The 11405-nt window shown below is 45.1% G+C and overlaps 1 protein-coding gene across 1 annotated transcript in view; it reads left to right on the top strand.

Annotated features, from left to right (window-relative positions):
- Abhd17c (abhydrolase domain containing 17C, depalmitoylase) overlaps positions 1-11405 on the top strand; it is a 22859-nt gene extending 11454 nt beyond the window's left edge. The window contains exons 2-3 of the mRNA XM_033761126.1: positions 6277-6456; positions 9973-11405. Of these exons, the coding sequence (XP_033617017.1) occupies positions 6277-6456; positions 9973-10192 (400 nt within the window). The 3' untranslated portion in view covers positions 10193-11405. The remainder of the gene's footprint in view (positions 1-6276; positions 6457-9972) is intronic.

Here is an 11405-nt window from a genome sequence, read left to right as displayed (position 1 = left end):
TTTTTTTTTTTTTTTTTTTTTTTTTTTTTAATTGCCTCCATATAGAGATAGAGAATTGAAGGAGTGGGGAGCATTCTTGACAGCCGGGGAAAGTTGAGTTGTTTTGAAGGTAGGTTTCGACCCCACGCATAGCTGTTCCTCCAGTGACCACAGAAGTGGGAACTGCAAATACCTGAGATAGAAATACGCATTGTGAACAAGGGTGAAATAATGGTGCCTTGAAGTAAATGTGTCTCAGAAAGGCCTCCTGGCTGAGCCTGTGTTTCACGGTCGGAGCCTCCGGGAGGTCAGTTCCCTCACGTGCCTTTTTATCCCGTGTCTTATGTTGTTGTCGTCTCTCATGGGCACCAGTCCGCGTCTCTCATGCCAGCGACTCTGCTGTCAGCCATCCGGTGAGGCTTATGTGTCCTTGAGTTCTACCAACTTCAGATCAGAGATATGCAAGAAAAATTACTGGAAATTCAAAAGGCAAAACAAATTCATTGTGTGCTGAATATTGTGCAGAGTCCGTTCAGAGTGGTAGTGAGTGCCCCGTGCTTAGCCTCCACGGTTCAAGGGTCCTGAGTCTCCCTAGCACCCACTTGAGGTCGTTGGCCTGAGTCCCCTTGAAGGACAGCAGGGAGGCCAACTATGATTTTATTTGTACTGAATGTGTGTGGACCTTTTTCTTGTTATTATTCTCTCAACAATGTAGTGTGACAACTGTTGGCATAGAATTTACACTGTGCTGGGTATCATAAATAATCTGAGATGATTTGGCGTATAGGGTGGGTTATATGCCAGTGCTGTACCCTCTTGTGTCAGGAACTTGAGCACCTCGTGATGCCCTGGAACCAGTCTCCATGGATACCTGGAGGACTGAGCTTGTGCTTCTCCCCTGGATGGTGATGGGGGTACCTGGCTGCTTCCTTCAGCCTCTTTCCCAGCTCTCTGCACAGGCAGGGCTACAGTTGTGAGCGTTCAGGAAGTAAATATCACATGGTTTCTCTTATATGAGAAACTCAAAGTATAAATAATTTAAAGAGCAAAATAAAGGATGATAGGACACAGGGAAGTAGGGCTTTTGGAGAGGGAAAGGGGCCTTGGGGAAGAAGGGAGGGACAGGATGGAAGGGGAAGTAGAAATGACCGAGGTGTGATACTCTGATGTGCTGGCTCTGTACACTGTATTCATGACCACTGTGTTCATTATGTATTGCAAATGTACTAATAAAAAATAAAAGTGAGCAAAGAAAAACAGTTTAGAGAAAAAGGAACAGCTGTGCAGCCAGCATCCCTAACCTTTAGTTCTTTAACTTTTCTCCAACAGCCCCAGTACTTTAAAATGTCCCCTTCGGTGTTGTTTCACCTTTGGAACTAACACTAGGAGGAGCCGGTTTATGATTAGTGTAACTGAAGAACTTTCCAGACCTACAAAGGTGTATCTCAAGAAAGGAAAAAAGTGTGTTTTAGGTGGCTGATGTGTTTTTTTCTCTTCCATATTATTAAATGTAAGGCACGTATTTGTTAAGCTTTAGCCCCAGAGAGTACAAATCTGGTTTGTCATTTATGTGTCCGAAGGCAGAAGGGTCCCGGTGCCACCTCTCTTTGTGCCAGGCCCTGTTTGTGCACCTGCTTCCTGGCACCGCCAGTCCTGCTGCTCTCAGCTTTGCTCCAAGTTGAAGAAGGTTCTTCATATCCGCAGACCTCATCCTTCAATTAACATTCGCGTTATCTTCTGTATTTATCTTCGTCTTGTGTCTGAAGATATTTCCTCTAGGAATTCTAGCTCTGAAATATTTAAAATGTTGACTTCAAAGCCAGTGGAACTGTGCCAAACGAACTTCTTCTGAAGATAAATGAGAGAGTTCTCGGCAGAGGACGAAGTCAGGGCCCACTAACTTAAACAGGATGCAGTGTGTCTCAGGGAGGTTGGGTTGGGATAAAGTCAGAGAAAGAAGAAAGCCTTACATTGAAACAGAAACAGCAGTTTTGACCTTATCACTGATCGCTCCTGTGGGACACTGCCTCTTTGGCGCTCCCAGCCTCCCTCCTGCTGCCCAGAGGATCAGGATGCCCTTGGCCCCAGGGCTCCCACAGGCGTGTCATCAGGGTGCTGAGTGAGAGCCAGAACCTTAATCTTGGAAGTTCCAGCACCCCAGGGAGCCTGTGATTGCTGAAGACAGGGTACTGTGCTGTCACTTGGTGCTACTCGTCAGGGGTCATCGCTCATTCCCAAGGGCCGAGGGCTTCCTCTTAGAGAAACCAGGAGACTTGAATTCCTTGAGCTGTGTTTTAAGAAAATCTTACACCATGCCTAGCAGCATTCACATTTACACATTTACTGATCACTGTTACTATGTACACAGCACTATTGCTACTTTGAAAAGGAGAGTCTGCTGCTATTCAGAACCCCAGCAAGATGTTAGACTTGGAATAGGTTTTGTATCTGTTGGAATGATACCTATGTGAAATGTAGTTCCTACTTGTTTTGAAATAGCCTTTGGCTAGAAGAATCATACTGCATCCAGAATCCCGAACTTAGGTGTTACAACTTCCCCCAAAGGAGAAACTGGCTTTCCTGACCTTGTTTAGAAATAGCTTCTGGCTACAATCACATTCTGGCCAACGCAAGTATGGAGAAAAAAGCTTGGGTGCTAGAGCTAAGATGAGTCGTGTCAAGATTGAACAAACTTTAGAAACCCAAGCCACCCACGTATTTCATGTAGCACACATTTATTGCACATCTGCAAGATGTTCTGCCACTGAGCGACTGTAGATTCTGGCACTGAAGAATTCCATGTGGAAATAATGTGGAAGAGACTTCAGTGAGAGTGAACACTGGGGCTTCAGGAGTACACAGCCAAAGTGTGGGAGAAGGGAGCAGAAGTAAAGCACCCAGCTAGAGAAGCCTGGTCAGTGTGACCCTGGGGGGCCAGGGGACATTTTCAGAATGACATGGGGTCAGTAACGGGTGCTGAAAGGGCAGAATATGCGCACTCTTCCCGTTCCTTCAGAGGTAGGGAGCCTTCCCAGACCACACAACCTGCAGCTGCCCGTGGACTGTCCTGTTCCCCACACACAGTACACTTAATGTACCTCCTCGTGCCTGGTGCTTGAGGCTGCTGTTGGGTGTTCGTCAGAGTACACCTGTCCTTACCCATCTGTCTGTGTCATCGGTGACCCCGTGAGCTGCTGCCTGAGGGCTTTCCCTGACTTGTTTCCTTCTTAGGCATTTCTTCTGCCATTTTGAACTGCTGGTGCACAGAGCCGTTCTGCAGGTGCTGCATGCATCCTGACCTCTGTCCTAGTCCTCACTCACAGCCTTGTCCCTGCCCAGTTTTTCCTGTTTGGCCAGGGCCTCGTGTGTTCTGCTGGTGAGTTTCCTGGTGAAAGCTTTGGGCCAGGGAAGTCTGCTGTCACACGGCTGTGAGAAAGTAGAATATGTACAGATCTGTACTGAGTGCATCCTAATGCCCACGAACCGGCTGGAACCCGAGGGTCCCTGGTGAGAGCACTCCTGCTTCGCCCCAGGCCTTTGCCAAAGAGGCAAAGTTGCTTGCTTTGTCAGCCAACCATGGTCTTGCCCTGCCCTTTCCCATGTCTTTGTTCATTGACCTCAGTCCTGAGCCCAGAAAGCCCTGTGATGTGTCCTGTAAATGACAGACTCAGGATTTTGAAATAATGTTTTGCTATAATAAGAAGTGGGATGAACTTTGCTCATCCAGGCAACATGTGACTCCATGTAACTCTCCTTTTTCAGATCCTCTCCCAGATGGTCAGGGCTGTGCAGGTGCTACCTGCACCCGGGCGTCGGTGACTTTATTCTTGACTTTTAGAATTATCTCGTAATCTTCTGTTCCTTGTTGGTTAACTACTTTCAACTGTCATTTCTCCTCTTCAGAGAACTTTGGTTTATTTTCTGTAATTGATACCAAAAATGGAAAGAGCCCCCACCCCAAATGTGGAAATTGAGGATTTCCTCCCTCCAAGTGCCTGATGACCTCTCCCTGCTGTCACTACCCAGCAGCCTTTCTTTTGGGGGACATGGGCTACTTTGTAAATCTGATTTTAAAAATTGTCGAAGGAAGAGACCCCAAATAACTATGCTTCTCCTCCTAAAATCTCTAAACTTAAGGTTGCAGCCCTGCTGAGGTGATCGTCCCAGTCGTAAAGAAGGGGCGTGGATCCGCTTCAGGAGGGGAGACCTGGGAATAACTCACTTCGGCCAGCAACCTGTCCTGTGCAGTGGCTGTAGGACTTGGGTACAGTGCTCTTTCTGCTGCCCTTGCCCCAGCTCATGAAGGGCACCTTGTGTCTTCAACTGCATGGTCTCCATGTGTGGGGGGCACAGGACACCGCAGCTCTTACTTCCTGCCTTGACCGTCACCGTCAGTGTTCTGTAAACACACCTCCCCGCCTGCAGGACCACAGCCCTTGCGAGGACACCTGTATCATGGAGTGCTTTGCACAGGCTCAGTTGTTCTAGATAGCATCAGGTTCTAGCTCTCTGGCCACACAGACATTGCATTTTAGAAATGGAGGGCATGGACATATCCTGTTTTTAATTTGTTGCATTCTTTTGTGTCCTCATCCTTATAGGGTCCTTAGTAGTCACGGCGCTGATCTTCCTGCTCTGCTTCTTTCGCGTGCTCCTCTGGTCTCTCCTGCTCACCACTGAAAGGCAGATCTTCCCTGGACAGGCTCTGACTCTTGAGCTTCCTGTTGGAGCGCCTTCAGCTGCACCCTTGCAAGCCTATCTTGCCCTGTCTTGTGCCCAGTGGCCCTGCTGATCTTCCCTGCCCTGCCCTGTCCTGGGCTCAGTGGCCCTGTAGGTCCCTACGCCCACTCCCTTGCCCAGGGCAGCACCCCCTGCACAGAGTGCTTCTCCAGCATGGAAGCCCTGCTCTTCTGTTCTTGTGACCTGTCTGCCCTTCACAACCCCAACCCAGCCCAGATGCTGGCCCCATAAAGCTGGTGCTGGTGCTTGTCAGCCAGCGATGGCCATTCCCTTCCCGAATTCCTTCCTGAGGCCCCTATTTTCCCCCGTAGGGAGAAAGGCAACTGGAATCTGCTGCCCCCTCGGCTGTGGGTCTATATCTCTTTCCACGAAAGTCTGTTATCAAGAAACACTTATGTTACCTTGAAAACTGCAGTAGATGTTTGTTCTGAAAAGTTGGGTCATCGAGCTCACCTTTAATAGATGTCAAATCATTTTCCCGCAAGCCAGGACTGGTTCACACTCCTGTGAGGAGGTAATAGTTCCAGTGGTTTAAGTCCTCTGACGTCTTCTTCATTTTTATCAGCTCTTAGGGATAAAATATTTACTCCTGGCTTTAATTTGCATCTGCATGCTGAGCACCCCGTCTTTTGTGCGTGTACTAGGCATTCTGTGCCATCTTTATCCTAGTTTTGCTCATTTCTAGGCACTCTGTAATCTGGATGTCCTTTGTAGGCCAGTAGGAGCACATCTTTTGTTCTCTTTTGTTCTGCCACACATAGGGTGCCACACTCTTCTGTGTCTCCACAGTTATGTCCGCTTCCCCCACCTGAAGTGGGAGAGATGAGCGCACTCCCTGCCTGCAAAACCACGATCTGGCAGGCGCTGCTGTTGCTTCTGCTTGTGCCTGGTTGGCTGGAGCCCAGTTCTCTGGACACACGCACTGCATGGGAGGCTGGGAACTGGAGTCTGTGGACACAGGCATTTACACAGCTAAATATGGCAAGAAAAAGATTTCGAGGCCAGACAGATTTCAAAACTTGGAGCATTTAATCCTGGGAAGAGGCTACAGAAAATATGGTTGTCTTCTAATTAAGTGTCCCTTCTTAAGCCTTTTTCTGATAAAGTCTCATATCTTCCATATCATTAAAACTGCACTTGAAGAGTTCATAATAATAATGTCAGTTTGTCAAACCTGTTTTCATTTTTATTCAGAAATGCATTTATGATTATCAAAGAACATCAAAGAAGGAGTAATAGGAAATGAGATGATTCAAAAATTGAAATGGAATTTGTAATGCATTTATTTAGTTAATTAGCCAGGAAAAAAATGTCACGTTCATTATTTTTGCAAATTGTTGTGGGAGACAGAATCTTAGTCACTTAGTACTGAAATAAGCCTCTAACATTTGTTTCTATCAAGTGCACATTCATTTTAAGCTACAGTGTGCAAGTTAGGTGATACAGTTTTAGGCTGGCAGAAATGGGAGTATTATGGGTTTAAGATTATTGTGGATTTCTCTCCCATCCCCTTTTATCTGCATACCTTGGCTCATGCATGCAACCTCTGCTTCCCAGGTACGGCGTCAGTCCCGAGAACATAATCCTCTATGGTCAGAGCATTGGGACCGTCCCCACCGTGGACTTGGCCTCTCGGTATGAGTGTGCAGCTGTAATTCTCCACTCCCCTCTGATGTCTGGTTTACGTGTGGCTTTTCCGGATACCAGGAAAACCTACTGCTTTGATGCTTTTCCCAGGTAAGCTCACATGTGGAGTTGGCCAGAGATCCAGCTTCCCCTCTGACGCTGCTACCACTCCCAATGGAACACAGCCCTGAGTCAGGCTCTGTGCTGGGCGCCAGAGCGGATGTGAGGTGAATGTGGTTTGTGTGCTGAAAAGAGGCTTGAGCCTCATTTGTGAAAGTCTTTGGGTGATGAATGAAGACCTTGACTGTGCTAATACTGGGATGAACTAATTTTATGTACTATGTAGCATAACAAAGTACCCACATACCCAGAAGTATTCAGTACTGTCTGTATTCATGCATCCATCTATCCATCAATCCATCCACACATAAAGACCTGTATTACTGAATTGTAAAGAGCTCCCTACAAAATGTAGATGAAGTAGTTAGTGGTGGTTTAGACTCTGAAATAAAAATTACAAGCAAGCAGAGATTTCAGGCTCCTGTCTTATGATCAGATAGGACAGGGAAGTAAAGGTGGCATGCTCAGTTAATCTTTGTAAACAGAATAAGGCTGTGAGGGAACTACCCAGGGTATGATCTCTGCTAACTGGCTTTGGGGATGGTACAGTAAAGTGAGCACCCCCACCAGCCATTTCCCCCTGCTGTCCCACTGGTGGCAGAAAGCACCATGCCACCAGGGGAGGGAGAGGAGCAGCAGTCAGCCCAGCCTCCCTAGCTGGCCCATGAAAGGAGGCAGAGCAACTGCTGTTTTCTAGTTCCACTAATAGAAAAAAGAAGAGCGTGTGGTGAACACAAAAGTAAGAGCACACTGGTTTCTTGAATACCTGTTTGGAAATTTCTACTTGCTTTTTAATTTTTTTAAGCTAAAGTGAGGGGATATTTTAATTAAAAATTATTTCTCCCCTAAACTTCCCACACATGTGGCTGAGGCAGCCTGAGTTGTTCAGGCTTTACTGAGACAGCCCCAGCTGAAGTAACACAGATTTAGGGTTTTCCTTGCTGTCGTTCTACTGTTGCCAGGGAAGACACCATCACTGGGCTGCACAGATGCCCACTCCAAAGGCCAGCTGGGTACACAGGGAGAAATCTCTGTTCACACCTCGGGGCTTCGGCTCTGTGCTGGTCGTCCCGGGATTCATGAAGCTCAGCTTCCTGGGAAAGCAGCTCTGCAGATGCCAGCAGCGTGGCTGGGAATACCAAGTAGAGCCGGCTTGAGGCTCAACTACGGCCTTACTTGTCCTGAATTGGTAATCAGAGGCCAGTTTGTTGAAAGACAGATATTTCGCACTGTTGTGGGAAGCAAGTCCGAGTGTTACTCTGGTAACAAAATAACTAGGTTTCTTTCTAGCTCTTAAATTAGCCAATACCTTAAAATGTATTAATTGATTACAAATCAGTAACTTAGGCTGAGTTTGTCTGATTTTTGCAGGCTTCTCACTATGTGTTTCATACTTACTGTCCCTTTTAATGTTCATAATAACCTCAGGAGTTGATCTAGCTATTGTATTCATTTTACAGATTGGGAAACTGAGCCTTAGAGAAGTTAATAAGTTGCTTAAAATGGGTGATTGGAGACAGCAAAAGCCATTCCTCATCATCAGTACCATAAATTGTTAATAGGATAGATTTCAAACTATTAACAGTTGCATCGACTTTCATCATTAATTGAATTTGGTAAACATTTTCTTAACGTGTCCCTTGCTGCCAAATGGCAGAATCATCTCTCTGTTATTCTCAAAGGAAGATACTTTCACATTTTCTTTTAGTATTAAAAATAAAAAGGAGTCCTGATCATTATTTCACTTGTAGTTTATTTTCTTTCACCTCCCTCACATTTAGGGTCAGACCATGACATTGAACTTCAAATACACTCTCCAGACATTAGATCCCCCTGAAGAGTCTGGGGCCTGTCCACACCACTGAGCAAATACCTTTTTAATGGAGGCAGTTGCCGTCTTTCAAAGGGAGTCACTTTAAAACTGACTATAGGAGGAAGTTGATTTCCAAGTAAGGTTCCTAATCTGCAGAACTGAACACTGCTACAGAGGCGCTGCCCTTTGCCAGTTACATGGCCTGGGGGGTTTGCTGTCTTTCTGGGAGGCACTGAGGGGGTTGGCAGCCTCAGGAGTTGTTAGATGGCTGTATGGCAGTTGTTTGTAATCTTCGGAAATGATACCAGAGCTCTTCGGTATCACCATGGCCTCGTGCCTGTTACTTAATAATTTCTCTGAGCTTCAGTTTCTTCCCCAATAAAATGGGGATGGTCATGCCTCGCTGGTGCTGTGGCAAATCTTTACAGTTAACAAGAAGGCTCCCTCTAAAGTACTCACTCTGATTCTCGTGTAACATTGAATAGGATTATAAAAGGAAAGAGAAATCAAAGAGGAGATGGCCTGTGGTGGGGACAAGTTGGAGAGAGACTTGTTTCCCCTGATGTGTTTTAGATTAAGTGACTGATACCCCACCAGAGGCTACCCTAACACCCCAGTCCGAGAGGCACTTCCCGACCACCATCCCATTCTCCCCTGCACATGCTTTGGGAGTCCGAAGCATAAATATTTAACCTTTGAGAACAGATTTCATTTGTACAAACAGTCAGAAGACATTTGGAGTCAAATCTAAGCATGCCATTAAGCTTTCAGTCTAAGTCATGCCATTTCTATCAGAAAATGAGGCCTTTTTATGAAATGGGTTTTGCTTCTTGTTCACAGTTTTCTTTAAAAAAATAGTTCTGAAAATTTGAGTAGCAGGGGATTAAGTGTCCAAATTTCCAAAGAGTTATTTATTCAGATATGTTAAGTGCTGGCCTGTTTATTTTTTAAAAATCATCTCCCCAAAAATGAATATATAAAAATAGTTACTGGTTTTTTAGTCTGGTTGCTTTTAGGAGTTCTGTTTTTAATAAAATGATTTTGACAAAAACACAACAGCTAAATGCAATGTGGTATTTTTGATTGGTTCCTGGAACGAGAAAATAAAGGGGGGGACATTAGTGGACAAACTAGTGAAATCCAAATAAAGTCTGGGAGTTTTTAGTTAATAGTAATGTACCAAACTCAGTTTCTTAGTTTTAACAAATGTACATGATAAAGTACTATGTTAACCTTATAGGAAATGGGTTAGGAGTGTGAAGAAACCTGAATTATTTTTGTATCTGTTTTGGAAATTAAAACTTTTCCAAAGTGAAAAGTTCATATAAGAAAAAGATGAGACACTGGAAAAATGGAGGAGGGGCAGACCACCACAGTGTGTCACTGTGTCTTCAGCTATAATAGATGGGTGACTGGTGTGGGACTTTGATGATGGGAGGGGTGAGTGTGTGTGTGTGTGTGTGTGTGTGTGTGTGTGTGTGTGTGTGTGTGTGTGTGTGTATGGACAGTGAGTGCATGGGAAATCCCCTTTCAGTTTTGTTGTTAACCTAAAACTACTCTAAAAACAGTCTGTTTAGTCAAAATCCCACCGTTATCACTTCCTTGCCTGTATACATGGTCTGTCCTACACCAAGTGGCCTTGCCTACCTGAGCATAACTAAAAGAGCCCTCTCCCCTTGCCTTCTGTCTTGCAGTATCGACAAGATCTCCAAGGTCACCTCTCCTGTGCTGGTCATTCATGGCACAGAGGATGAGGTCATCGACTTCTCCCATGGGCTGGCGATGTATGAGCGGTGTCCCCGAGCGGTGGAGCCCCTCTGGGTGGAAGGGGCTGGGCACAATGACATAGAGCTTTATGCACAGTACCTGGAAAGACTGAAACAGTTCATATCGCATGAGCTTCCTAACTCGTGAAGAACACAGCTCAGCCTTACCTCATCTACTGTGAACAGACGGGTCCTCTGTTTTACACATGCTTTAACGGATAGCCCGATACCTACGAAGAGGTGCCTGGCCTTTAGGGTGTTCTCCTCGAAGAGCTCATGAAATCTCAGTCTTTTGTATCTAAAAGTTGTTCTACTAACTCCCACCACCACACACACACTCCCAGCTTCCTTGCCTGGCTGGATCGGTATCGCGAGCCGACCGACCGTGGGGACCGTCTCCTAGTGCTGTATAAAGTGTACTCTGTGTGTCACCCTCACCCACCACCTCCGATTCATCAACACTGGGCTCAACCCTCTCCCATCACTGTTCCCAGTATTTGACATGCAACTCGCTCTCCGCCACTTGTTCATGGGGTCAACCATTTGTGAAGCTGTGATAGTGTAACTGGAAAACTCTAGTGGTGAAAATCCCTTTATTAATTTTTGTTAACATATCAGTCTTTCCCCAGACAAATGAGCTGAAGGGTAATTTACTGAAATGATTGCAAACAGCTTCATTCACTGTAACCCTACAAATATAACTGGAATATTCTTAAAGAGAACCTGGGGGTTTTTTAAAGTGTAAATTTATTACTAGCTAACAGAGTTTTAATATTTTGATTGTCTAGTTGGTCTAACAAAGAGCCTGGCCAACTCTCTCCTATAAAGCCCTCCTTGTAGGCTTTTTTAAAGTACTGTACATATTTGCAATTACATTGTGCATAGATTCTTATTGGGTAGTTTTCTTTTGTGGGGCTACAACGATGAACTGCAAATTCCTTGTTTGTAATATAAATGATTGAATACATTTTGTTAATATGTTTTTATTCCTATGTTTTGCTATTAAAAATTTTTATAACATTTCCAAGACAAAAATTCCAAGTTTATGCTTTGAAGAATTTATGTAATTAAAATTTCACTAAACTACTCTTTTTAGTTTAGGAGTTTTTCGAGTTTTGACACTGGAGTGGCACCAAGTAAGCATCAAAAATGTAAGATGCTTACAACTGCTACATGACTTGTATTGGCCGGGGGTTTGGGTCTGGGGGTCCTCTGGTTTTAATTTCTTTTTTTCAAATTTCAAAGCCTTAAATGTTCTGTGAGCCTCTGATCATTGTACACCTGGATTGCGGTTGATTGCCGGTTTGTGTCCTGTTGCTTGGCTGCGGCACAGTGGTTGGAAATGGAATAAAGGATGCATG

The sequence above is a fragment of the Fukomys damarensis genome, unplaced genomic scaffold, assembly GCF_012274545.1.
Source record: "Fukomys damarensis isolate Sample0158 unplaced genomic scaffold, DMR_v1.0_HiC HiC_scaffold_7, whole genome shotgun sequence".
Lineage (NCBI taxonomy): Eukaryota > Metazoa > Chordata > Mammalia > Rodentia > Bathyergidae > Fukomys > Fukomys damarensis.
This window is presented reverse-complemented; position numbering and strand designations above follow the sequence as displayed.